The sequence below is a fragment of the Camelus dromedarius genome, chromosome 5 (assembly GCF_036321535.1).
Source record: "Camelus dromedarius isolate mCamDro1 chromosome 5, mCamDro1.pat, whole genome shotgun sequence".
NCBI classification, from domain to species: Eukaryota; Metazoa; Chordata; class Mammalia; order Artiodactyla; family Camelidae; genus Camelus; species Camelus dromedarius.
In genome coordinates this window covers 652,855-678,756 of record NC_087440.1, presented here as the reverse complement: position 1 = coordinate 678,756, position 25,902 = coordinate 652,855, and the positions used below count along the sequence as shown (strand labels likewise).

The 25,902-nt window shown below is 49.1% G+C and overlaps 1 protein-coding gene across 4 annotated transcripts in view; it reads left to right on the top strand.

Annotated features, from left to right (window-relative positions):
* Positions 1-6,816: 6,816 nt before the first annotated feature.
* DAPK2 (death associated protein kinase 2) overlaps positions 6,817-25,902 on the top strand; it is a 107,075-nt gene continuing 87,989 nt past the window's right edge. For 2 of the 4 annotated variants that reach the window (XM_031452826.2, XM_031452823.2), the window contains exons 1-2: positions 7,101-7,184; positions 12,853-12,950. In XM_031452826.2, the coding sequence (XP_031308686.1) occupies positions 12,874-12,950 (77 nt within the window). In that variant the 5' untranslated portion in view covers positions 7,101-7,184; positions 12,853-12,873. Of the gene's footprint in view, positions 6,837-7,100; positions 7,185-12,852; positions 12,951-25,902 lie in introns of those variants that run through there. The other 2 variants (XM_064485455.1, XM_031452825.2) reach the window with 2 other exon arrangements.

Below are 25,902 nucleotides of genomic sequence, written 5' to 3'. Positions count from 1 at the left end.
AAGCTATTTCTTATACACTGTGGCATTGTCTTTCTTGGATACTTTAAACAGTTTTACACTTCTAGAGTAATTTTTTTTGTTATCAGATGTGTGTGGTAAAATTTCTAAGCCCTTTTGTAAAAATGCTTCATTTTACTCTCATACTTAGTGGACAGTTTGGTTTGAGAAGTAAGAAGTCTTTTGTTGGTCTAATTTGTATCCTTCTTGAGGCAAGGTGCTTGTTCCCCTCTGAGTTCTTTTAGGATTTCTTTCTTTATTACTAGGGTTCTAAAAATTCATTATTATATGCCTTGGTATAGATCTTTTTTTCACTAACCCCGTTTGGCACTTGGTGGGTTCCTTTAGTCTTAAGATTTTTTATTTATTTGTTTTTTTAGGCAAAGATAATTTTCTTCTCATATTTCTTTTACGAGTTCTTCCTTTTAATTTGCTCTCTTTTCTCCTAATATTAATTTTAGACTCATGTTGACTTTTTAGATCTGTTCTCTATGCCTCTGAACGTTTCTCCATATTTCCCCATCTTTTTGTCTTTTTGTTCTGTTTTGGGAGACTTCTTTATTTACCAGTTTATGAGCTGTGTAAGTGGGTTGGGTGTATTGTTGGTCTAGCGTTCCTGTTGGGGACTAGGTGGGAATTGTGCGGTTTGGGGACAAACTGCCAAAAAAAAAAAGTTTTACTCTGAGCATGAAGTGCGATTGTATATTTCAACGCTAGATGGAGCTGTCTTTCCTTTTCTGCCCCGTGTCTCTCATGGAAGGTTAAGAGTTACCTCTACCCTACTTGCGAGGGCCCCCATCACCCTCACTAGGATGCTTCCCTAGTCAGGTTGTTCTTCACAGAGATACTCTCACTCAGGGTTTATCCCAAATCCAAAGCTGTGTCCTCTGGCCAGTGTTAAGTGGGAAAGCAGGGGGAGGAGCCTACTGGCCCTGCTGTGCCTGATGCGGGCACTTCTTGAATTATCCTGGTCACACTGCGCTCCCCCCACCTTCGCCACTTCTGCTCTTCCTAACAGTCCGTGCAGAGCTTAGAGCTTTGCAGCACAGTTGGGGCTCTGGACTTAGACTACCTGGGTTTAAATCCCATCTCTGCTACATGTTAGCTCTGTGAGTCTCACTAAATCTCAGCTGTAAAATGGGGATTGTAACAACATAGTGATCAGTGTATAGTAAGTGCTTGGTTATTATTCGTGACTATGAAGACTATGAACTCTGATATGTTCAGCTGTGATTTTTACCTGCCTTTTTTCTATCAATCTCATCCCACCTATTTTTAAAAACATTTTTTAAATCAAAATGACCTATGCACATTCTCTTAAAGAGCAAATACTTAAGTCTTATAACTGAAAACCAGCATCCTCTGCTCCATCCTGCCCCACACTTGAGCCCCACTCCTATTATTATGACATATAAATATTATTCACAGCTCAAAGCTGAACTGTAGTGGCTTGTGATGAACATTTCCTTATTTATACACCATTTTGGGTTTTTTTTCTAGGATTAATAGTCACTTCATCATTTATTCATTTAATTTTTCTATACACTTACGGTAAATCTATCCCTAAACTTTTCTTTCAAAGAACACCACTCAATAGGTTAAAACACATTGCCTGATGGATAGTTTTAGCTTTTCTCTTGGAGGCTTCACTCCTGGTGCCCTCTGTTCCCCTGCAGATTCCCCTGCTCCAATCTGGACTGGTTGCTCTCTGGACCTGCTGCATGCTGTCATCCCTTGGCCTCCCTTCACCATTATCCAGGAATTCCACCCACCTCTCTCCAGTGTTGGAAGCTCTGTAACAAAGTGGAAAACTGGATGTGGCAGAAGATGCCTTGGTTTGATTCCTGGCCCTTCAGTGTTGAGCACATTCCTTGTCTCTTCCAGCCTCGCAGCATGCAGGGATTTACTGGAAGACTAGAGGGACTTGGAGTTGATGGGAGGCTGGAAGAGCAGGAACCAGAGGCTCTAGAGGCTGGAGCAATCTGCTCAGGATGTCTCCACGGCCTCTGGTGCCCGCTGTGACCACCTTGGCATTATTCACTTGGAGTTCAAAGTGCTTGGCAGAAATACCTGATTGGCCGAGGCCGTGATCTCATGGATACTGGGGTTGGGGGAATGAGGATTTTCTCTGTCTGATCCCTGAGCCTAAAGAAGTAGGTGGTGGAATTTGTAGCTCTAAAGGAGGGCAGGTTTGGGGTCCCTGGCCAAGCACCCAGGGCCTGTGTCACTAACCTCTGCCCCAAACAGAAGGAGAAAGCATATGCCTGGATCACGATCCCACAGTGTGACCCCTGCGCTGGCTCAGGTGGGAGTCAAGGCAGTACAGGCAAGTGGTTTAAGACCCCCAGCCCTTTGTACCCACACCCTCTCCCACCTAATATGTCCTCCTTCCCTCCTTCCACCTCCTCCTCTCGGGGTCCTCTTCTTCCAAGTCTGAATCAAGCCTCTCCTGTCCTCAGGCCCCTCATGATGCCTGCTGGGGTAGGGCTGACACTTCCCAGCACTGTGCCTCCAGCTCCTCTACCAGCACTGATGGGGAAGGGGAGGGGCAGGTGTGCCCTTGAATGTTTGCAGAGTGAATGGGTGTGCGCATGTGCCCAGGAACTTCGCATCCTCCAGGCCTTCCAGGGAAAGGCAAGGCCTCCCACATTCCAGCCCCTTTCTGTTTCTCCTCCTCTCCCCAGCCCCATCCCTAAGGTGGGGTCAAGGCCTTGCTGAGTGCAGCAAGGCTAAAGGTTGAAGCAGCCACCTCTGCAGGAGCCAGTGGGCCTCCAGAGAGGGTAAGCAGGAAGGGCTGCCAAGCCTGCCCCACACCCCAACCCTGCCTGGCTGGGTGTGGGAGAATAGAGGGCACAGGGCAAGGTGCGCAGGGCTGGGAAGGGCTGAGGAGCCAGGCCACAAGGCCACTTTTGGAAGGAGGAGGTTTCCAGCCTGCCTTCCACCCAGTGGGTGAGCCAGCTGGGGAGGAACCCACCTGTGCCCTCTCCAGGCCTGTCCTCATAGCCTAAGAAAGGAGTCAGCACTGGATGCATTGTCGAGAAGCCTGCAGTCCAGTCTTCACTGGACACTTGCTCAGAACCTGCTCAGGGCCAGGCTGGAGATGGGTGGGGTATAAAGACGAGTAAGATCCATTTCCTCCTCTAGGGGAGCTCACACTAGACATTTAGGGAACGATAAACATACCAATACTCATTGAACACCATGTGCCAGACAGATCTAAGTCCACACGTATTCACAGCTAATGCAGTGGTCACAATAACCCAGGGGATAATGAGGCACAGAGAGATCAAGAAGCTGGGATTACACAGTAGGTTGTGTGTTGAGATCCACGCTAGGCACCTGGCATCAGAGTCCCTGCATTTAGCCCTCGTACTATGCATCCTCTATGCCCACCCCAGTGCCGGCAGCCCTGGCCCACACATTCAGCATCTTAATCCTGTCCCTGCTTCCCCACTGGCAGGCCAGTAAGTTCCCTAAACTTGCCAGGCGCCAAAGTGTGCTTGAGGGTATCACTGCTTTTGTTGCCCTTTACCGCTCACCACGGTGACATCTTCCCTGAGGGCTTGTCTGCTCATCCTGTAGAAGCTTCAGGCTCCTGTGGCTCACCTGTCTCACAGGCCCATGGAGGGTCTTGCACAGAGCAGGTGCTCTGGTGTGCTTGCTGTTTGGTGGGTTGATGGAGGATGCTTTCATTTCCCTCGGTCTCTGGGACATGAACAAAGGGTCCTCTACCTGTACATTGGAGCCACCTGGGGAGTTTTAACCACTACTGATGCCCAGCCCCCACTCCCAGAGGTTCTGATGTAATTGGTGTGCGGTGCAGTGTGAGCGTGAGGAATTTTAAACACTCCCAGGGCGATTCTGATGTGCATTCTCGGCTGAGAACCCCTGTAATGTAATACGTGGCAGTTATTAACATTAATTATACATCTCTCCATCCAACATATGATTGCCAAGTGCCAGGTACTTGGGTGCCCTTGGGGGACAATAGATAACAGGACAGTTATGATCCCTTACCTTGTGGCACATATATTCTAGTAATTCAATTTAACAGGCATACCGGGTTGGGGATATTAGGCACCGTACAGGTATAAAGATGAACAAGGCATTCTCCTTGCCCTTGAGGGAAAGAGACGTGGATGCTAATTACAACTAAAACAGAGGAAGGGGAATGCCAGTTAGGTAAAAGACAAGAGTGGGAGGGTTCAGGGGAGAAAGTCCTCTAGAGGGCAGATCAGGGAAGTTTCCAAGGAAGACACGATACCGAAGGGGGCACTTGAGGATAGGTAGGATTTTTGAAGGGTAGGATGAGGGAGTGGTGCAGAATGGCTTAAACAAAAGCATGGAGGCAAGAATGGCTAGTAATCCAAGCTGGCAAAAGGGCTGGATGTGCACACATACGAGGGAAGAGGATGTGTGTGCATGGTGGGGACATGCAGGTTGGAGCCTTAAATGCCAGGACAGGCATTTGGACTCTGGTCAGCCGTGGGAACCATGCAGGAGCTGAGGCTGGGGTGCATAATTCTTTTTTTTTTTTTTTTAACATTTTTTATTGATTTATAATCATTTTACAATGTTGTGTCAAATTCCAGTGTTCAGCACAATTTTTCAGTCATTCATGGACATATACACACTCATGGTCACATTTTTTTCTCTGTGAGTTATCATAACATTTTGTGTATATTTCCCTGTGCTATACAGTGTAATCTTGTTTATCTATTCTACAATTTTGAAATCCCAGTCTATCCCTTCCCACCCTCCACCCCCCTGGTAACCACAAGTCTGTATTCTCTGTCTGTGAGTCTATTTCTGTCCTGTGTTTACGCTTTGTTTTTGTTTGTTTGTTTGTTTTTGTTTTTGTTGGGGTGCATAATTCTTAGCTCTTCATACCTGGGCCTCCATCTGGCTTCATTCTGGAGTAGGTGTCCTTGCTGCCACCACCCTTGGGGTCTCCCCTTCTCTGCCCACTGCTGCCTTGGCCCTGTGTTCAGTGCTCAGTAGCCTGTCCGCTGCTCTCAGGTGAGGCAGTCCACCTCAAGCATAAAATGCATTTCCACATGGTACCTCCCTGAGCTATTGAACTGGGCAGGTACAGTGGAAAGAGTATCAGACTGAGAATTGGGAGCGGGGCTGGTTCTAATCTTAGCTCTAGCTCGCACCAGCTATGTGACCTTGGGCAAGTCACATCTTTTCTCTGAGCCTCAGTTTTCCTCAGCTGGATGAGATGATTGACAGTGACCCTTCCAGCTGTGTCATTCTTTGACCAGTTTGCTGTGGGTCAAACCCAAGAATGTCTGTTTTGCCTTGGGCAAGGGGATGCTGCTGCTGTAAATTAAATATTAAGCATAAGCTCAGAGGGAAAGGGATGGAGAGGCTACATGCCGCTGTTCCAGCAGCCTTTCCTGAGCCCAGCCTTGGATTCATCATCGCCCAGGCACCAGCCATGTGAATGAAGAAGCCTCCAGAGGATTTCAGCCCCTAGGCATTCAAGTCACTCCCAACCACTCAAGTCTTCCCAAGTGAAGCCCCAGACATGTGGAGCAGAGGTAAGCCATATGTGCTGCACACTCTCTGCCTTTCTGACCCTGAGTATGTGAGTCTAACAAAATTATTGCTTCATGCCACCAAGGCTGGGGTGGTTTGTTACACAGCAAAAAATAACCGAAATGGGGGTGTTCTGAGGGTGGTCTGAGGATGAAGAGCCTCCCTATGCTGGTGAAGCCTCACTAGTGGTCACTGACTTGGAAAGCCTTCTCTGTTCTTGGACACAACTCTACTCAAGGTAGCCTCGTGCTCTTGGGAGAGGTGGCTTGGAGCCTGCACTGTCCTGGGATGTTGTCAATTTTATAAACAAGGAGGCACTGGGATTTTTCCTGAGGCTATCACAGATGCTCAGTTACCAGTCAGCTGGTGGGGAGGGGGTCAGAGGAAGGCTGGTTCATCTGGACTTGAAAATAGCCCAGTATCTGGAAAGGCTAAAGCAGGGATGGGAGGTTGCTCACTCACACAGGTAGAGGTCCTCTAGGTGCATCTTACACCCTCTAACTCGTTTTAATCCTCCATTAGATGCTGTAAGGAGGGGTGTTTGCCAGCTTTGCTGGTGAAGAACAAGTTCAGATGCCATGCCCAAGACTACACTCACACCCCAGACGGCAGGGCAGAGCTTTGAACCAAATGACTCTGAGACTAATGCTCTTTCCTCTAAGACTGGCTTGAGGAGGCCCCTGGATAACTTAGGGATGGAGGCTTTGGGAAGGGACCTTCATTTCCTTTCCCTAAACAGCCTCTTGAAATGAGACCACTGAATTTGGCTGAAATTCTGTTTCCACTTCCTTCCTCCCACCACCCCCTCCACTCTCATTTCTTTTTCCTCCCGGTATTTTTGGTAGAAGGGAGAGAGGCGGACTCACTCCTAAGTCTTTCATTAGGGGAGGCTTGATGATAATGCGAGGCTTCACTCAACCAACCGCGCCAAGCAGGGCTGGGGGCACAGAGGCCAGGCTGCTCCCAAGCAGGGGTGGGGGTGGTGAGGGGATGGGGTGGAGTGGTAAGGAGGGGAGTGTCCCTCCCCATCACGGTCTCCACCCCACTGTGAACCGTGGATGGTGAGGTTCCCAGAAGAATCTGTGCATTGTCGCAGCATTCTTGCTGGGAGGGAGGAAGTGGCCTAGTCCCTGGTGAGACTTCCTCTCTCACGGTGTTTGTGTGGGAGCGGGGGACTAGAAAATACCACTTTCTGAGTGATCCTGCCAGGCTATATCAATTGCATCTGCTCATTTAAATCCGTTTCCAGATAAAGTTTGGAGAAGTTAGCTGACTTACCCAAGGCCACACAGCAGGTGAGCGGCCGAGCTCATAAAGACGCCCTGGAGGTCTTGTCACTGGTTCTCGCCCTTTTTCCTGGGAACCTCAGGGGCCCGGAGGTGCCCAGCCCGAGGAGGCCGGGAGGCTCTCTGCCCTCAGCCGGGGACTGTCCCGAGGGGGCTCCCAGCAGGGGGCGCCCCGAACCCCGTCTCGGGCCTCGGGGCGCGCCTCCAGCCGGCGCCTGGGACGGGGCCGGCCGCTCCGCCCCCTCGGCTCCACAGCGGCTCTGCGGGCGGGCGGGCGCCGGGCGCGCAGGGAGCAGAGCAGAGCCGAGCCGCGCGCCCCGCGTGGCCCCCGCGCCCGCCGCCGCGCAGCTTCCCGCCGTGAGTAGCGCCGGTCCGCGGGCTCGACGGGCGGGACGGGGCGCGCGGCCCGGGGCGGGGGCTGGCGGGGGCGAATTGCTCCGGGGCGCTCCCTCGTGTCCCCAAGTCAGTCGCCCGGTCCTTGACGGCGCCCCCGAGGTATGGCCGGCCTTGGCCTTGGGCGCTCCGGCTCTGGCTCTGACTGGAACCCGCTGCGCCTCAGGGCGCGCTCCAAAATCTAGCACTGTGACCCGAGGGACCGGGTGGGAGCGGCAGTCAGAGACCTGGCGCCTCGGGAGGAGCTGGGAGGCAGACTTCCATCAAGTTAGGACCCCCTGACGGGAGGGAACACCCGAGGTTTCCCAGAGGAGAGGGGCCAGGGCCTCTCAGCATCAGCCGCCTCGCATACCTCCTTCTCCCCCTTGTGTGAGGGCTAAGCGGTGCGAGGAGGCTGCTCCGTATCCAGTCAGCTGTCTATGTGGCGAAAAGAAGCTGTGGTCCCCGCAGTCGCGAGCCCGGCCTGGGGCAGAGTTAGGGTGGGCATGGGAACAGCCAGAAGGTCTGCGGGGGTGCTGTCGACAGTTGACCCGACTGTGGGCCCGGCATTGTGCACGTCTCACAGCATGAGCGGGTCTGGCTAATCCTCACTGTATCTCTGCAAGGTGCGCATTAGTGTTTTCACTTTAGGAAGGAAGAGAGGAGGCCCGCAGGGGTGGGCATTGAGGCCACGCAGGTCGTGGTAGATTAGGAGTGCCCATGGGAAGAGAGGATACATGCCTGGCTGCCTCAGTGGCAGGTGGGAAGGTCCCTGGAGGCAGGTGAAGAGAGCACTGCCCCTGACACCTTGTATTCTAGAATCTGCTGGAAGGCTGCTGTGGTTTCTGACCCTGTGGTTCTCAGCTGCCTCCGTGTGAGGTATTCCTGAGAGAGTCGTGGTGACAGGGGTACTGACACCTTGGCTTCTTCACAGTTACTTCCAGAGTCCTGTTCTTCCCCGAACCACCCATCTCCCAAGATGTGTTTTCAGCACCGGAAGTGGCTCCCATTCAGCAGCTTTGGGAGAGACTTGGGCAGGGGGCAGAGTGGTGTGTGGATGCCGGTGAGTGTGTGCTGGTCTGGGACAAGTTTCTCACTGGCAGAAACCAGACCTGAACTGACACTGACCACCTCCCTAAGGCCCCTCTGGTTGTTAGATGAGGTGAACAAGCAGGCTGCCCAGGGGAGCTGGACCTTTACCACAAAGAGAGTTTTCTCGTGTCAACTTAGTTAGCTAGCTGATCTTCTCGGAGCCCCAACTTCCTCATCAGAGATTGGGGTGGTCAAAGCCTCCAATGCATGGAAGGGCTCTGTAATGCCGGCTGCCCCCCGCCCCCTTCTATTGGCAGGCTCCTCAGAGCCTGGATGTGATGGTTCTTAACGGGTGAACGGGGACAATTATGATCCCATTTCACAGACTTGCCCTGGGTGAGGATGTGTGAGAGTTCAGCAGAGAGAGCTGGGCCCATGGGGCAAGTGGGTGAAAGTTCCCTCTGGGATGATCCTCCAACCCTGGAGACCACTTCCTAGGTTGTCTGTTCCTCAGGAGGCGCCTGACTTCCCATCCGTGGTGCCACTGTTGGAGGGTTAAGGGCGCTGTCAACAGAAGCTGGGGGAAGAGCGGCTGGAGTGCACTAGCTGTGTGACTTTTAGCAAGTCCCTTCCCCTGTGTGGACCTCAGTTTCCTCCTTTTGTAAAAGAAGTGGGTTTGACCAGACAGCAGTGGATTTACACTCCTCTCACCCATGAATTTTTACACAGAACCCAGCATATAGTGTAGATAAAATGGAACTCCTCTGACTCCCCTTCCTCATGCTGGTGGCTCCTGAGCAGACTCAAAAAATCCCCTAGGAGTTCTTCGAAGTTCCTTTTTGTGAGGTTCTAGGAAATCTGTGTTGACCTTCAGAAGTGTTGCCTAGTATTAGGGCTGGGGGCAGGAATGTGAATTCTAGGGATCCCATTAAGAGAAATGTGAGTGTGGAGATGGCCTCATCCTGGGAATGTCTGGAGCCGTTGGCCTGGGCCTCTGGCCAAAAGGTGTATCTGTGCCCTCTGTCATGTAGTTTCATCATTTCAGGGCCAGAAAAGTACCTGTGCCTCTGGGTCCTAGGTGGTGACTATAATCCCCCCATCAGTGTCTCCCCTTTACTTTTATGTCTGCATGAAGTGCAAAAATGCAGGTTCATCTTGGGGAGAGATGTCATGAAGGGCCTTTAGCTGTTTTTTCCTGATGGGCTTTCTGAGCAGCAGCCTTGAGAAGGACGGCTGGGGCACTAAATTTAAATCGACCAATGTTTATGGAGTGCCTGCTGTATACCAGCTACCACAAGGGGTCAGAGGTGAGGATGTCACAACTCCTGCCCTCATGAGGCTCCAAGACAATAGGCAGGAGGGAAGGAATTTGTGGGAACCATCCAAGGACAGATTAAAGACTTTTTACATATGTTATCTCATTTGTCCCGTAAAGTAGATGTTAGACTCATTTTTTTATTATGTAAAATTTTGATTGCATACAAAATAAGTGTACATGCTATATATCCATGTGACCACCAGCCAGGTCAAGAAAGCACTGTTGGCACACGGAAACCCCCTTGTGTCCCCTTCCAGGCACAACCCCCTACCCAGACGTAACTTCTAGCACCGTGGATTTGTTTGACCTAAGTGAAATCACATAGTCCGTCGTCTCTTGTGTCTGGTTTCTTTCATTCAATGTTTTGTTTGTGAGTTTCATCCATGTTATTGCAGGTAGCAGTAGTTTAATTATTTTCATAATTAAATTTGTGTTGTGTAATAATTTCATTGTAGGGGTATAACTCAATTTATCCGTTCTTCTATTGATGGCTATTTGGTTGTTTCCATTTTTCAGCTATTACTAATAGTGCTGTTGTGACCATCCTAATGTGCACCATTTTGGAAAAACATCTACATGCATTTCTCTTAGGTGTGTCCACAGAAACTGCCCAGCAGTTTTCCAAAGTAGTTGTCCCAGGGAACACTCTCCCTAGCAGTGTTCGAGAGGTCTCGAGTTGCTCTGCATGTTCACCAACGCTAGGCACTGTCTGGACTCATATTCTGTGGAGGTAATTTGAAGCTCAGAAAAGTTGTCCTGTGCTCAGTGTGTGCTAGTAAGTGGCAGAGCTGGGATTTGAGCCCAGGCCTGTGTGATTGCGGGATTTGTGCTCTTTCTGGGTTACACGTAGACGTAGATTCTATGAGCCGGAATGCGATAAGCCCTAGCCCTAAAAATGTGTAAAGAGCTCTCTTTAGGAATTTAAACAGGAGGAGAATTTTCATCTGTTTTGGCAAGAGAAAGGGTCCTGGAGCCTCATAGAGTTGGTAGCGTTTGAGCCTGGCTTTGCAGGAAGGGAACAGTTTGCTAGGAGGGCTCTCCAGCTGGGCCCCCCATGGAAAGGGCCCACCTTGAGCTGAGGCGTGGCAGGGGTGAAAGTTTAGGGGGAATGGGAAAGGTCGACATTTGACTGTAATATAGGATTTATGGGGAAGGGGGCTATGCTAAAATGGTGAGTTGGGGCCAAATTGGAGGGCCTAGTTTGAGCGTAGGGGGCTGCCCTGGCCCCCGTTTCCTGGTTACCCAGGATATGGAGCCTGAGGCAGGGGCATGTTGTTTTGCTGGGGAGCTGATAGCAAACGGAGCTGGCTTCTTGCCAAGTGGAGGACCTTACCTGTTCCTGAGACCACTCTCAGGGTGTCTGCAACAGAGTTTTTTGGAAGTTTCTGATTCCATCTAGCTGTTTGAAATCAGTGGCTACCCCACCCCTACCCCCAGTTGTTTATTTGGAAGTGTTTTTTCAGCAAAAAGAAGACACCCTCTGGGCTTGCTCAGGAGGTTTGCGAGGATGGGGGTGGGTGTGAGGGGGGCCAAGCCCGACTCACCAGGAGGATCCCAAAACCTTTTCCCTAGAAGGGAACAGAATTGGTATCTCGGTGGCTGTGGGGAGCAGAAACACAAACAATGGCCTGGGTCAAATAATAATAGTAATAATCATCCTTCTTATTTGTCTAGCTTATGCCCTTATCACAGTGGATCCGCACGGGGATGTGTGAAGTAGGCGATATAGACGTTACCACCTCTGTTTATAGATGGGGGACTGAGTCCCAGAGAGGGTGCCAATGTGCTGTGGGCCACATGGCTAATATACACTCAGACTAGCCTAGAACTGGGGCTCCTGGAGCCTGCTTTTTTCCAGATTCCATACTTGCCAGGCCCTGGCTGAGCACAGAGGGAAGACCAAGCAGAGAGGAGGATGTGCGATGGACAGGCAGGAGGTTGGCAGGTGACCCTGAGAGTAAGGCCAGGGAGCCAGGCCAGCTTGCCTGGAGGTCTTCAGGGATGTGTGTGCCTTGGTAGAAGGGAGAGAGGCAGGTGCCGTCTTGGTAACAGAGCTCTGGTTTGTAGGGGGCAGAGGTGGAGGAAAGAGGGTGAAAGGTATACAGCGTCTGAGAGTGAGGAGAGCTTCAGCCACTTGGCATCGATGAGATGAGACATGCCCTTATGTAATGGTGCCTCCACCCAGCCTGGTGAAAACAGCCTCCTGGGGCTCATGGGGCCCGGGCGTGGTTGGTAGCTGATTGCCAGGCAGAAGAAAAGCTGCCAGTGCTAGCCAAAATGAGCTCTGAGAGGCCTTTGCTAATGCCTCTTGAAAGATGTATCCACAGGTAGCCGGCTTCATCTTTGTAATTTGTAGGCTGAGTCTTGGGCCCAGGCCTCAGGATGCGTCCAAGGTAGCATATGACAGTCTGGGAATGGGTGAGTTCCTTGGGGCAGGAGCATCCCAGGGGAGGATGCAGACAGTCTCTTCTGGTGGAGTGGTGAGTGCTCCCCATTGCTCAGAGTGGTCCTGTGATTCTAAGGTGCCCTGGGCAGGCAGTGTTAGCTCCATTTTACAGATGAGGGAACTGAGGCTCCTCTGACAAAGGATGAGTTCCCAGGGCTAGTTGTGGGCAACATTGCAACAAGAGCCTCAGGCTCCTGACTCCTGATGCCTGTTGTAATTTGTCACACCCCTCCCAGCCATCTTTCCCTTGGGGTGATGAGTGAGAGAGTTTGCAAATCAGTTGAGACTTGCAGTTGGGTGGCACAGCCCTGAGGGAGCTGAGGTCATGATAATCCCTTACCTTCCTACTGCATTTTACAGTTTACAAAATACTGTCCGGGTTTGCAGTGGTTTTTACGGTATTAACCCCTTTTACAGATGAGGAAGTTAAGACTCGGCAGTTTTAATGACTTACTCGGGCAAAACTGGGACTTGAAGCTGGAACTTCTGACTCCAAAACGAGTGCTCTTTTTCCCGCATCGTAGCTGCCTCTTTTCTCAGTAGACCCAAATTTCATGAGAACAAACTGCGGAAGTTTCCCATGACTCTGTTTCTCTGAACTTGTTTAGAACAGATCCGGAGTGAGCAGGGCTCTTTTTCTGTCTCCTTCACAGATCTGAATTAATATAAATCAAATAAGAACAGTACATTATCAGTCCCAGGTGAGGAAATTCTCCATCAAGGCTGTCCTTGAGGAACAAGGGTTGTGGATGATTGTTGAATCATTAGCTCCCATGCGGCCAACTACTTTTGAACCTAGGCTCAGGCTGGTGCTAATTGACATGTCTGTCCTAACCTCAGGTTTCTTCCCATTTCAGGGTGGTCCCCTCCAGGCCTCAATGAGGAGCTCAAACATGGAGATGTTCAAGCAGCAGAAGGTGGAGGACTTTTACGACATCGGGGAGGAGCTGGGGAGGTAAGTGGCTGTGAGAGGTGCAGGGAACACAAGGTGAACTGAGGTCACGCTTCACATGGTGCACTTGTCAGTACATCTGGTAGGTCATGGGCTCATCTCAAGACTGGTGGAAAGCTTTAAAAACAATCCCGAGGTTTATTCATCCTCACGGGCAGCTCTGCAAGTAATCATCTCTCTGTAAATAAAGACTTGTCAGCAGAAGGGACTAGAATCATTGAGTTCTAGGTATAACCTGGCTGATAGGGCAAATCTAAATGATTTTTGGTTTTTCTGTGAATTTTCTCCCAAAGCCCTACCCAGGCTCAACTGAGACCTGACTTGTTGGTTTTCTTCTGTGAATCCCACTTGGGATTCTCCACAGCCCCCAGGATTTTGTTTCATAAGCTCAGAGCGTGAATGGGAGGTGAGGTAATCCTCCTGAAAACAGATTTGCATTGAGTGACAAGCCACACAAGCCTGGTCATGAGGGTTCCTGGGATCTGAGTTACTGGGTTACGTTTTCAGGTTTGCTAAACCCATGACACAGCCGGGGGTGAGCTCAAATCTGAAGGTAGTTCCTGTTTGGAGAGAAATGAAGATTTTCCGAAGTTTTCTTCTTGCCTCCCTTTTCTAACAACTGCTAATATTCAAGTGGTGTTTTAATGATTCCAGAGCACCAGTCCTGGAGTTTGATTCTCACAACACTTCCCAGAATGGGAATTATTTTCACTCTTGTTCTTCAGATAAGGAAACTGTGGCCCAAAGCATTTGAACAAATTGCCCAAAGTTGTTCAGCCAGCAAGTGATATGGCCAAGGTCCGGCCAGTCCAGTTTGTACCCGCACACCTGTCATTTCTCTCTGATGCGCACAGTGCTTGCACACTCATACGTGCTCACCAGTACACCCAGCCTTACCTTTTTGCACACCCAGCAGAGTAGAAGCCTAGGGGTCTAGTGCCTCCACTGTATCCAAGATGCAAAACGGGAGGCCTTTCCCCTTGATAGAACTCTTGGGTTGGGACCAATTCTCTTACCTTCTTTTATGTTTAAACACAAACTAGAAAGAGCTTCACAGCTAAAGGAGCCTCACAGAAGAGTGGGAGGCACGGTAACTTCCAGTTCAGGGAATGCTAGTCCTGGCTGGCAGGGCTGGGAGCAAGTGTCTGCAGAGACCCCCAGAAGGGGGTGACTCCTCAGCCTTCCGTCTGAGCCGCAGCCGCCGACAATCTGGGGCCTGTGAAGGGGTGGGAAGAGGGTGGTCAGCTGGAGTCTGACTCTGAGTGGGAAGCGGTTCTCTTCACCTCAGGTGCTTCTCCTGCCTGTGGTGACACTAGGGCGAACGGGTCCACCCTCAGCAGCAGACCTGGGCAGGCCCTGCCAGTGGCATTTGGTTCGGTGGCCTCATGTTGGCCACGCCCTCTGCGTAGGGTCTGTGCTAAGTGCTCTGGGTACCAAGATGAGCACAACGTGGTGGTCTCTGCCCTCCCGGGGCTCCAGCCTGGCCATGGGGGCGGCTGCAAGCATAACAAGGGCGGCGTTGGATGTGGCTGTGTCGGGTTGGCTGAGAACTGAGGGGTCTGAGTGGGGGGCTCTCAAGAAGGAAGGAGAAGCAGTTTCCAGGGGAATTCATCTGTTATTCTCGCTTAGTCCTGTCTCTCTCTGGCTCCATACATCAGCGCTATTAGGACTAGAAGAGACCTCATGTTTTGAGGTCCCCCACCTACAACAGGTGTGAAAGCCCTGTGTACCTCACAGCCTGGGAGCCTCGGAGGACCCTCCACCTCCAACTTTTCTAAAGAGCTAACTAGACGTAGGGAGAGTAAGAGGCAGCAGAGGCCTGATGCTTTTAGAATGGCTTGTTGTCCTAGGATTCGTGGTCTAGATGAGGGGGCTCATCTGACAGTTGAAGAAACTGAGGCTCAGAGAGGGGAGGGGTCTTGCCTGGGACCGTAATCAGGCTGGAACTGGAGCTGCCTTCGAGTGACTGCTGGGCCTTAGAAAGTTCAATCTTAGCTCTCTCTCCTCCTGTCTTTTTCTTGTAACACACTATTGAGGGCGTAATGCATGTCAGGCACTGTCCCAGGCAGTGGCAAACAAAATAGGCACATTCCTGTCCTCTTGCAGCTTGTGTTCCACTGGTGGTGAAAGGCAGTAAGCAAGTGAACAAGGGATCACAAAAGTATAAATCACTACAGAGTGTGACGGGATCTGAGAGAGAAGAGGGGCTGTCATTTGGACTAGGTGGCCGGGGGAGGCTGTTCTGGGGAAGTGACTGAGGGCAAATGTGCAGGCAATGGAAGCAGCATGGACATAGGCCCGAGGTGGGGAGAGCCTGGGACCTGAGCTGCTGGCAGGAGGCCAACGTGGACTGGGGACGTGAGCTGGGGACACACGGCGCTAGATGAGGTTGGATATATAGCCAGATCCAGCCTTCAAGCTCCCTGCCAACACAGAGTGGTGGAGAGGTTTGGATTTTGGGGACATACGGTTTGAAGTTTTGAGTCCCATTCCTAGCTGTGCAACCTTACTTGACCTCTCTGAGCCTGATTTTTTTCTTCACCTGCAAGATAGAAATAATAACAGCAGCTACATCATGGTTGTGAGGATTAAATGGGATGCTGAGTCATGGTGTCCCTCACAGAGCTGGGCGCAGGGCAAGTGTTCAGTGAACAAGAGCGTCTGGCCTTCAAAGTAAGTTTGGGGTGTCAAGGCCCCACCTCCCTGGAGCCCCTGGAGAGGACAGTGTGGGACTCCGCAGGAGGAACAGCAGGAGGGTTGTTTGTTTCGGGGAGAAGCTGTATGTAAACCTGCTTCCTCAGCTTTCTGTGAGCGCTCTCACCTTGACTCAGCAGTCTCATTGATTTTAGCTCCTCACTAAGTTCTTACTATGCAAAAATGGAAATGAGTGGGAGTCATTTTTCATTTTTACCTGTAATGTCAGATGAAAGTCACAAACATTGTGTGGAGCAAAGGAAGCCAGACTCAAGAGGCCATATATATAATTCTGCATGTGTAAAGTCCAAGGCAGGCAAAATGAATCCGTGGTGCTAGAAGTCAGGATAGTGGTTACTCTTGAGGGACTAGTGAGTGGAAGGGGGCTGAAGGGGACTTCTGGGAGGTAGGGATTGTTCTGTTTCTTGATCTGGGTGCCTATTTCACTGGTGTGTTCATTTCATGAAAATATATTAAGCCATACATGTATATGAACATTTTCCTGTAGGTATATTGTTTCTGAACTAAAAGCATGCATTAACAAACAAGGAATCTTTTGCTCCACTCCGCCCTGGTCTGGCCCCTGAAGCGCATATTTCTGGTTCCTTTGGGGGCCTTGTGTGTCTCCCTGGCTGGAGAGTCCTGGGCCCGGCTGGGGCCCACCTGGCCCCGCCCATTTCACCTAATTTCTGGTTCATGTTTTGGCACCGGCCTGCTCAGGATGCTGGAGGTTGCCTGCTGTTTCTGAGAGCAGCTGGAGAAAGGTGGGCCTGCAGCTTCTGGCCTCTCCCAGCCTTGGTAGCCACCGTACAGCAGAGTAGGGCTCATAAAGAGAAATCCATCTAACCCCTGGTTTTAGAGATGAGGCTAAGACCAGAGAGGGGAAGTGGTTTGTCCAAGGTCACACAGTGAACATGTGATAGACTGGGGTGCAGACTGGTGGTCTGGCTTCTGATCTAGGGCTCTGGCCACCATACCATTAAGGACCCACAAGCACAAACTCATTTTTTCCTTTAATTTGAATGCTTTTGGCGGGTAGGGGAGAATATATCGTAAGGTAGTCTTTTCTGTTTGACCTTAGGGTAGGGTAACAGGGTCAGAGTCAGAAGGGTGAACATTTGTGAAGGACTGATGTTTTCCAGGGAAGGGCGCTGACAGATAGGCTCAGTGACAAATACTGTATGTCTAAGTGTACGAGGTAATTTAATGTAAGCAGTATATAATGATCTGTGGTTTCTTTTTTCCTATACTTATATTACTTAGATTTTAAACATAAAATCATAAAATGTTACTGTTGAACTGGATTTCAACAAGAATTTGGTCTAAATCTCCATTTTATAGATGAGGAAAGTGAGGCCCAGAGAGGGGAGGTGATTTGTCCAAAGTCACATAGCTAGCAGTATAGGTGGTAGAACTTAAAGGGGCTTTTCAACTACATTTTGCTGGTTTAAACAAACAGACAAAAAGGTATCTATGTGTAAATTCAACTTTTATCCACAGCCCCCAGCTCTCTCAGAGAGCCTACTTCACCATTACCCTACACGTCCTGCCTTCCCCTCCCCAGCTCCTCTGGTGAAGACAGTGGCCAGAAGCCCTGCTAAGTATAGGAGGCTTGTGTGTGCAAGGCACACTGCTACTACGTGCTTAACCTGAAGAACCTCCTTTTGTAGGGACAGGAACTTTGGGCCAGGGGAGGAGCCACTGTTCTCAAGCCTCACCCTTCCTACCCAGGCTGTGAATTCCCTGGGAGAGCTGCCTGCCCTACCTGAGTCTCCTGATGGTGTCCTCTGTGGTTAAGATCACTCACCACACAGGCAGCTTAGCCAGGGCAACTTCTTTTGGGAGAGAAACCAGAACCTACAGGAAATGTGTAGAGCTCAGATATACCCAGGCTGGGTTCTATAGCCCAGTCTAGCCACATAGCTCTATAGAAAACAGTAATAAGAGGTGTTTGGATTCACTTGTCTCTGTCCTTGAGAAAAGAATTTCCAAGATGAACTCTGAAACAAAATGGCTTTTATTACTACTTTTTAAATAAAAAAAAAATTTTTATCATAGAAGTAATGCATGGCAGATGTCATAAAGTTATGAAGAGTTAGAGTAAAAAGTAGAACTCCCTCTGTCCTCCCTCCAAGTCACCCCGACAAGTAGACTTTGATGATAATTTTTGTTTGTTTGTTTGTCTTTAGGGGGTGAGGTAATTAGGTTTATTTATTTATTTCATGGAGGTACTGTGGTTGGAACCCAGGACCTCGTGCATGCTAGGCATGCACTCTACCACTGAGCTATACCCTCCCCCCAATAATTTTTTTTTAATATATTGCATTTTTATTTTTTTTTAGGGGGGAGGTAATTAGGTATTTATTATTATTATTTTTTTTAAATCAGGTACTGGGGATTGAACCCAGGACCTTATGTATGCTAAGCATGCCCTCTACAACTTGAGCTATACCCTCCCCCAGCCCTGATAATTTTTTTAAATTTTATTTTTTATTCAAGTGTAGTTGATTTACAATGTTAGTTTCAGGTGTACAGCAAAGTGATTCAGTTATACCTATACATACCTATATATTTTTTCTTTTCAGATTCTTTTCCATTATATGTTATTTCAAGAAATTGAATATAGTTCCCTGTGCTATACAGTAGGCCCTTGTTGTTTACATATTTTATATATAGTAATGTGTATCTATTAATCCCCAACTCCTAATTTATCCCTCCCCAACCCTTTCCCCTTTGGTAACCATAGTTTGTTTTCTGTGTCAATGAGTCTGGTATTGGTTTGTAAATAAAATTTGTATCTTTTTTTTTTAAAGATTCCACATATAAGTGATATCATATGATATTTGTCTTTCTCTGTCTAACTTTTTTCACTTAATATGATAATCTCTAGGTCAGATTTTGATGATAATTGTCTTCTGTTACCTTTCAGAACTTTTCTAAGTAAAGCTGGTGTGTGTGTGGACCCAGGTGAGATCACATGACTGTAACAATCTACAACTTGCTTTTCTCACTTAATGAAATACATTGAATATCTTTTTACAGCTGTGTGTTAGATAGATCTATAAGACTTATTTTGGCTGAAAGTTTTTTTCTAATAAAAAAATTTTAAGAAGACAGTTTAAGCCAATAAAAGATTGGCAGCCTTAACCCAGCAACTATTTTTATTTCTGAGTCCCACCTTCTAATCTTTCTATGGCTGTTCTCATGCTTGCGCATCCTCTCCTCTTTGTGTCTGCTTGAGGCATGGATGTGCTCAGAGCTGACATTTCCCCAAGTGCTAAGCCCCTGGGGCAGGAGCAGTGCTCAGGCCCTGAGAATGCCCAGTGATGAGATTAGGCTTATCTCACATTTGTTGGTACTGGGCTGTCAACTCTTTGAAGCCAGGTCTGCACTTGCTCTCTGATTCTGAGCATCACGACGGCACTGAGACAGAGGCCAGTGGTCCCCAAATCTGTGACTTCTCTTTGCTCTTGCTCTTCCCTCACTCTTGGAAAAATTAAACTTCTCCTTTAAGGTCTAGATCAGATGCTGTCTCTCAGAGGGGAGGACATAGCTCAGTGGTAGGGCACATGCTTAGCATGCATGAGTTCCTGGGTTCAATCCCCAGTATCTCTGTTAAAAAATAAATAAATAAACTTACCTACCCCCCCCACTCCCCCCAAACAACGACAACAAAACAGCTGTCTCTCCCAGCAAAGCTTGCCATGACCCACCCATCCTACCACACCTCCTTCTGTGGATTTAATTACCTCATATTCTGACCCACACCTCTATTAAGTGCTAATGTCATCATATTGTATGTTACACCAAAGGGTCACCTGGTCATCCTCCCTGCTGGACCCAGGTTACTCCAGGCTGGGCTCCTGCATACTTCCCCCACGCCTCCCCGGCCAGCGTCCAGCACTGGCCATTTACACTTGGTAAGTGCTCAACTCCCACAGACACCACAGTTAACCACAGTTAACTGCAGAGCTGTCTGGAACCTGCCTGGAGTTAAATCTGAGGCAGAAAACCTCAGCCAAGCCCCCAGCTCCCATAGGCCTTGGAATCCATGAACATCCAGGATTCCCCAAACACACAGTGGGAAACGAAACACAAAAGTGACCTCCATTTCCTAGACACACATTATTGTATTTAATCCTCACAACACCTTGTGAATCAGTTATTATTCCCATTTTACAGATGAAGAAACTCAGTCTCCAAAACATTAGGGAACAGGCTCAAGAAATACAAACCGCCTACCTTATCAAGGAGAAGCCAAGTGGGAAATTCCACCTCGTGCAACACAACAAATCTCAGAGGAAGTCAGAAACAAAAGCCAGAAACTTCTCTGCCGCGCTGGGCTGGGATTCTTGTGCCTCTCTGATCACACTTATGCTTATATTTCCTGCTGCTGGGAAAGTGAAAGGGACCGACCTCAGTGCTGAGTACTTCCCATCTCCCAGAACAGCTGGGTCACAGTCCCACTTCACAGATGTGAAAACTGAGGTTCGGAGAAGTTTTACAGTGGCTCCTGGTCTCTCAAGCCCAGGAGCTTTCTTGTCACAAAGAAACATCAAGCTTGTCTATGCCGAGCCCTGGAAGCTCTCAGCTTGGTGTTAGTGGCAAGGAAGTCTTTTGGGCCACAGCTGCGCCCCAGACAAGCCAGTGGTTTCCAAAAGGTGAGTGAGTGTGTGTGAATGAGTACATGCAAGTGTGTACTCTAGGCCATTGTCACAGTCCAGCAACTCTTTCCAGGTACCTACTGTGTGCTGGGCGCCATGGTGGATGTAGGAGACCTCGGGCTCCGGCCTTGCCCCAGAAGAGATGAAGGCTCAGTTGGGGCACAGGGGTGTTCTCCTCAAAAGACACTGAAAAGAGAAGTTGGAACAGGCCATGAGCTAATGCTGGGCCCCAGTTGTTCAGAGGAGGAAGCTATCACCCTGGGCTGGGCAGCTCCTCATAGACTAATCTGGGAGGTGGCAGGTAATCACCTTGAGGTTACGGCTTTGCCAGGGACCAAGCAGCAGCAGGCCTGGACTTGGGCAAGAGGGCGCGTGGAGAGGGTTGAAGGGCTGGGGCTGCCAGGAGGACAGGAGACTGCAGAGGGCCCTGGATGACAGAGGCCATGGATGAGGGAGGGAGGCGCCTTTATCAACCATTGTTAGGAGAACAAAGCACAAAGCCACTCAAACAAAGTGGCTGCCTTGCACACGCTTCAGTCAGAAGCTGGCACACGGTATACACCGCTTGCCCCGAGGCAGTGGTTTCATTGAGCTCGCTTTGCGTTATGAAAACTGTAAGACGTGGAGGGAGGTCTTGTATGGGGAGAATTGAAGCCATTATATGCCTGTATCTAGGGGACACACCTTCCTTTCTGCTTACTTATTGCCAGTTTGTACATTTTGTGTTGTATTGTTTTTTGACTCAACACTGTTTTATGTGTACCTTTCTGTGTATCCAGAGTCCATCTAGCCTAAATTTTTTTTTGTTTCCAAATAATTTCCAATTTAATAGAAACATTTTCAGAATAGCAGAATTCCCATATACCCTTTATTCAGAGAGCATGTTTTGTTTTGTTTGTTTGTTTGTTTTAAGTTTGGGGAGCAGTAATTGGGTTTTATTTATTTATTTACTTATTTGCTTTTAATGGAGGTACTGGGGATGAAACCCAGGACCTCGTGCATGCTGAGCACGTGCTCTACCACTGAGCTACATCCTCCCCTCTAGAGATCAGTTTTTAACATTGTCACCTCCTCTCTTGCCCTCTCCCTCCCTCCCCTCCCCCTCTCCTCCTGCTCTCCTCCCCTTTTTCTCCTTCCTCCCCTGCCTCCTTTCCTCCTTCTGTTTTTTCTTTTTGTCTGTGTATCTACCTACCTATTACTGTTTCTAAGACATTTGAGAGGCGGTTGCGATCATTATGCTTCTTTCCCCTAAACGCTGCATTAGGCATCTCCTAAGGGCATGGGCATTCTCTTCCATAACCACAGTACCACTTTCAAATTGAGGGCATGTCACTCCGATATAATATTTTTATCAAAGCTATCGTCCTTGTTCCAGTTTTGTCAATTTCCCCATCAGTGTTCTACAGAGCAGTTTTTCTCCCTGCTGAGCAAGAGCCAGTGAAGATCATATGTTGCATCTCCTTGTCATCTCTTTTTAGTTTCCTTTAATCTGGAACAGTTCTTCAGCCTTTCTTTGACATTCATGATTAGATATTTTTGAAAAATACTCGCCTTTAAAAAAAAAAGTCTATAGACTTTCATTTACTTCATAATCATCTGCTGTATAAACATCCCCAATTTCATTAACTTTCCCTCTTGCTTCTCACTACTAAAAATAAGTGTTTCTGTGAACACATTTGTTGAATTTCCTCTCTCTGCATTTTTTTCTGCTGGGTGTATTCCCAGAGTTGGAATACCAGGTCAGAGGTTGCGACTGATTTGTGTGATGGTTGAAACTAGAAATACTGAACCAATTTACCAGGTTGCCAGCCTGTGCTTATTTCCTTATGGCTTTGCCAATACTCTTTTGTTGTTTTCATGTATTTTTGGTAGTTTAAGAAAGGTTTGGAAAGATAACCTTAATGTCTTCACAGTGGGGAAACTCAAAGTGGTTGAAGTCTTCTGTGGTTCTCCCCTAATTCAAATCTTTTTCTTTCTGCTACTTAATTTTCTTTTCATGATATTTCTATTTCATTTTCACGGATACTTTGAAGTTCTGATAGCAACACAAGGCAGGGAAGGCAAATATAGTCATTCCCATTTTATAGATGATGAAAATGAGGCCATGTCAGGACCAGAGGAGGACCAGAGTCCCTGTAGACTGATGGCGTTGCCTCCCTCTGCCCAGAGGTAGAGGAGATTCGAGGTCTTTGGGGGACCCCAGAACTCCAGCAAAGGGGTCCATTTCTTTGTCTCTACCTTTAGATGCTGGATGGAATGTTCTATAAGAAAGCTTTCTGAGAGGTGCTGCTTGGGAAGAGGGGTGTTTTGAGGGCAAAGGCGAGAGCTTGATTTCCCGAGGCCAGTGGTAGGCGTGAGGGCCTGAGGCACCCATCACCTCAGTGTAGTAAATAAAGCACCAGGGCTCTGGCAGTGCAGGCTGGGGGTCATGGGACCCCCTGCAGCTTCCAGGGCCTCCCACAGAGGGGATGGCTGCAGTCTTCAGAATCTCTCTTCTGGGGATTGCTCCAGGCCCCAAAGCAGCCTTCAACAGGCTTCGGAGCCCAAGAACTTGGGGCTCCTACATTGTCTAGTCCATGGGGTGGAAAACTACAGCCCTACAGCCCAACCTAGCCTTCCCCCTGTTTTGAATGGCCCTGGAGCTGAGAACGGATTTCACAGAAACACACTTCCAATAGATTAGATGATTGGGAACTCTAACTTTGGACCCCAGTTAAGCAAAATGTTATCCTCCTCCAAATTCCATTCTTCTCATTGGAAGATCTGTATTATTAACACACACACACACACAAAACAAAATGAAACAAACTCAGTTCTTATTATGTTTTGAATTTCATCTATTAAAAATGTGTGGAAATTTAGTTTTCTCCTTTGTTATATAAGTACCTACATAATACCCTTGATTTTACTTCTTGGCCCACAGTGCCTAAAACATTTACCACCTGCCCTTTGTGGGAAATGTGTGTGTACTCCTGATGTGCTCCAGTACGCTTTACTATTTAAGCAGCAAAACTTTAAGAGGGTAGATTATTCTGGGGTGGGGAACAGGGTATAAACAGATCAAAGTGAAGGTGCAGTTGTAGAAAAAGAGGTGAACAGAGGTCCACCTGCCTCCCCTCCCCTGCCCTCCATCTCCCAGCCTGTGAGGAACCTCTGGGAAGCCCAGTTTCAGAACCGCTGTCCGTGTTGGTCAGTCCTGTCCTCCAGAGAGTGCAGGGCTGGGAGAAGGAAGGCAGCTCTGGGTATCAGGGCTGGTGCATCGTCTCTAAACCTGGTCCTGTGCTAGTCACAAGATGTTCCCTAGTTTAATCCTTTTGCAGCCCTACGGGGTGGTAGGTGTTTCTCATTTTGCAGGTGAGGAACCTGAAGCTCGGAAAACTTAATTTGCCAAAGTGTCAGAGCTGGGAGTTAAACCTCTGACTTCTGACTCCTGGTCCAGTGGTGTCTTCAGGGTACCAATCTCCTTAAAATTTTCTTTCTGCCTGTGACCCTTGGGTCCCCTCAAGAGAGTAGGGGAGGAGGCTAATACCATTGTTTGGTGCGCGTGGTGGTTTACTGGGGAATCTGCTGAGCACCCAGTTGTCCTTGTCTAATCCCCTTCCACGGCTGGCACTGCCTCCCTGCCCGCCGCCACCTCCTAGCTGCCAGCATCTAAACCTGACACCTCAAACCCTAATCTTGAACCCTGAGCTGCTGGCCACGGTGGCCTGGCCACAGTGCCTGGAGGGTGAGGAATTCTCCTTCCCTCCTGGAGGTGAGGTTTATTTGGCACCCTGGGTGCAGGGCCCTCCAGCTAAAGAGGAGAACTTGGCTGCTGAGGGTCTGCAGTGAGGTTCTAAGAGGCAAACGCTCCTACTAGTCTTTTGGAGCAGACAGGGAGATGGGGCGGAGGGGGGCAGGTAGCTGAGGGGCAGCGGAGGGGCCCCGGCAAGTGGACGGGCTCAGAGCAGGAGGCTGATGAGCCCTAGCCTGGCAGTGACTGCTCTGGGCACTGCAGCCACCAGGCCCAGATGTGATCCTGGCTCTGCTACGGTGAGCTGTTGGACCTCGGGCAGCTTCGCTCCCATAGGCTCTGTTTCTTTGTCCTAAGATGGTCCCTATCTCATAGAGTTGTTTTCCAGCCTTCTGGGGTCCCCTCCTTTAATGTCCAAATAAGAATAATGAACATTCCATTCCAGGGCAGCAGGAAGTACTGTTCCTGACCCAGCATTTCTGAGTCTCCCCAGGGAGTACTCACATCCTCCTTGATGGCTCAGGTCCTTGGGTTCAAGGACCCCTTCCTCCTTCGAGACAAGGCAGAGCTCCCACTATGACCTTGTCTGAAGTATGGACTCAGGCCCATCTCCTAGTGCCTTCCTCACTACCGAGGCAGGTGGCAGGGTAAACCTAGTCTCCAGTAAGGTGTGGGGGTAGTGAAAGGAATTTCTGCACAGAGAAGGAAACAACTTAAACTGAAGTAACAGACACCTCTGCTCCTCTGACTTCTGACCTCTGCCAGGATGCTGGGGCCCCTCAGGACCCTACCCCAGGCCCCAAATCTGCTACCATCCTTCATACTCACTGCCCAAGGGAGACCCCCTATTCTTTCACATAAAGTCCTCTCCTTTCCAGAACCAAAGATCTTTTAAAGTTTTTCCCAAACAAAAAGCCATCTCTAACCTCCCCTTCCCCCCTACCCACCCCTTGATGGAGTCTTTTGCCTCCCTTACTATGGGTAACAATTCTGAGCAGCTTTCAGAATAATACTTTTCCCATTCCTGGCACAGATACAAGGAACATAGCCTGGCATGGGGGAAGTACCCAGCAAACGGCTGTGGATATGGACATCGTTATGCAAAAAGCCCAGAGGTCAGTGGTTCTGGAGAGCTCACATGGAGGAGCTGGGCTGGGCAGCTTCTCCTTTGTTACCCATTTGATCATGAGAGGCAGCTCAGAAGTCCCTGACCCCATTTTACAGATAACGAAGCAGAGGCACAAAGATCCAGATCCTACCCCTGAGAGCGAGGAGGCCAGATAGAGTGGAGCTAAGGCTGTGTCCACAGGGGATTGTAAACACAGGTCCAAGTAGCAATCTTCAAAAAACAGCTAAAAGAAAGATATTTTATAACGTATTTGGACTTAGCTACGTCTGCAGTGTTTCCAGAGTTTGAGACTGAAATTCTTTCTGGTGTCTCAACCGAGCCCTGATACAAGATCCTTTCTGGGGTCTGCTCATGTCTTTGAAAAGATGTCTACTCCCTGCTGGCTAGGAAGCATTGCCAGGCCCTGGCTAAGCCAGCTTGGCTCCACTGCCTGCTCTACAATTCCCCTGGTTCCCAGGGCTGCTTCCCTCCAGGAAGGTCTGTGGCTGGACCATCTCTGGGGCAGCTGAACCATCTCTCTGTAATACACAGTCAAGAATTTGTCTCTCAGGCTCAGGGATCAAACCTGGGCAAGTCCCAGTTTTACTACTCACTGCCTGTGTGACCTTGGGCAAGTTACTTCACCTCTCTGAACCTTAGTTTTCTCATCTGTGAAATAGAGAACAGACCACCTACCTTATTAGGCTAGGATTTGAACCTAGGACTCTCCTGACTGTAGAGGATTGAATGAGATTA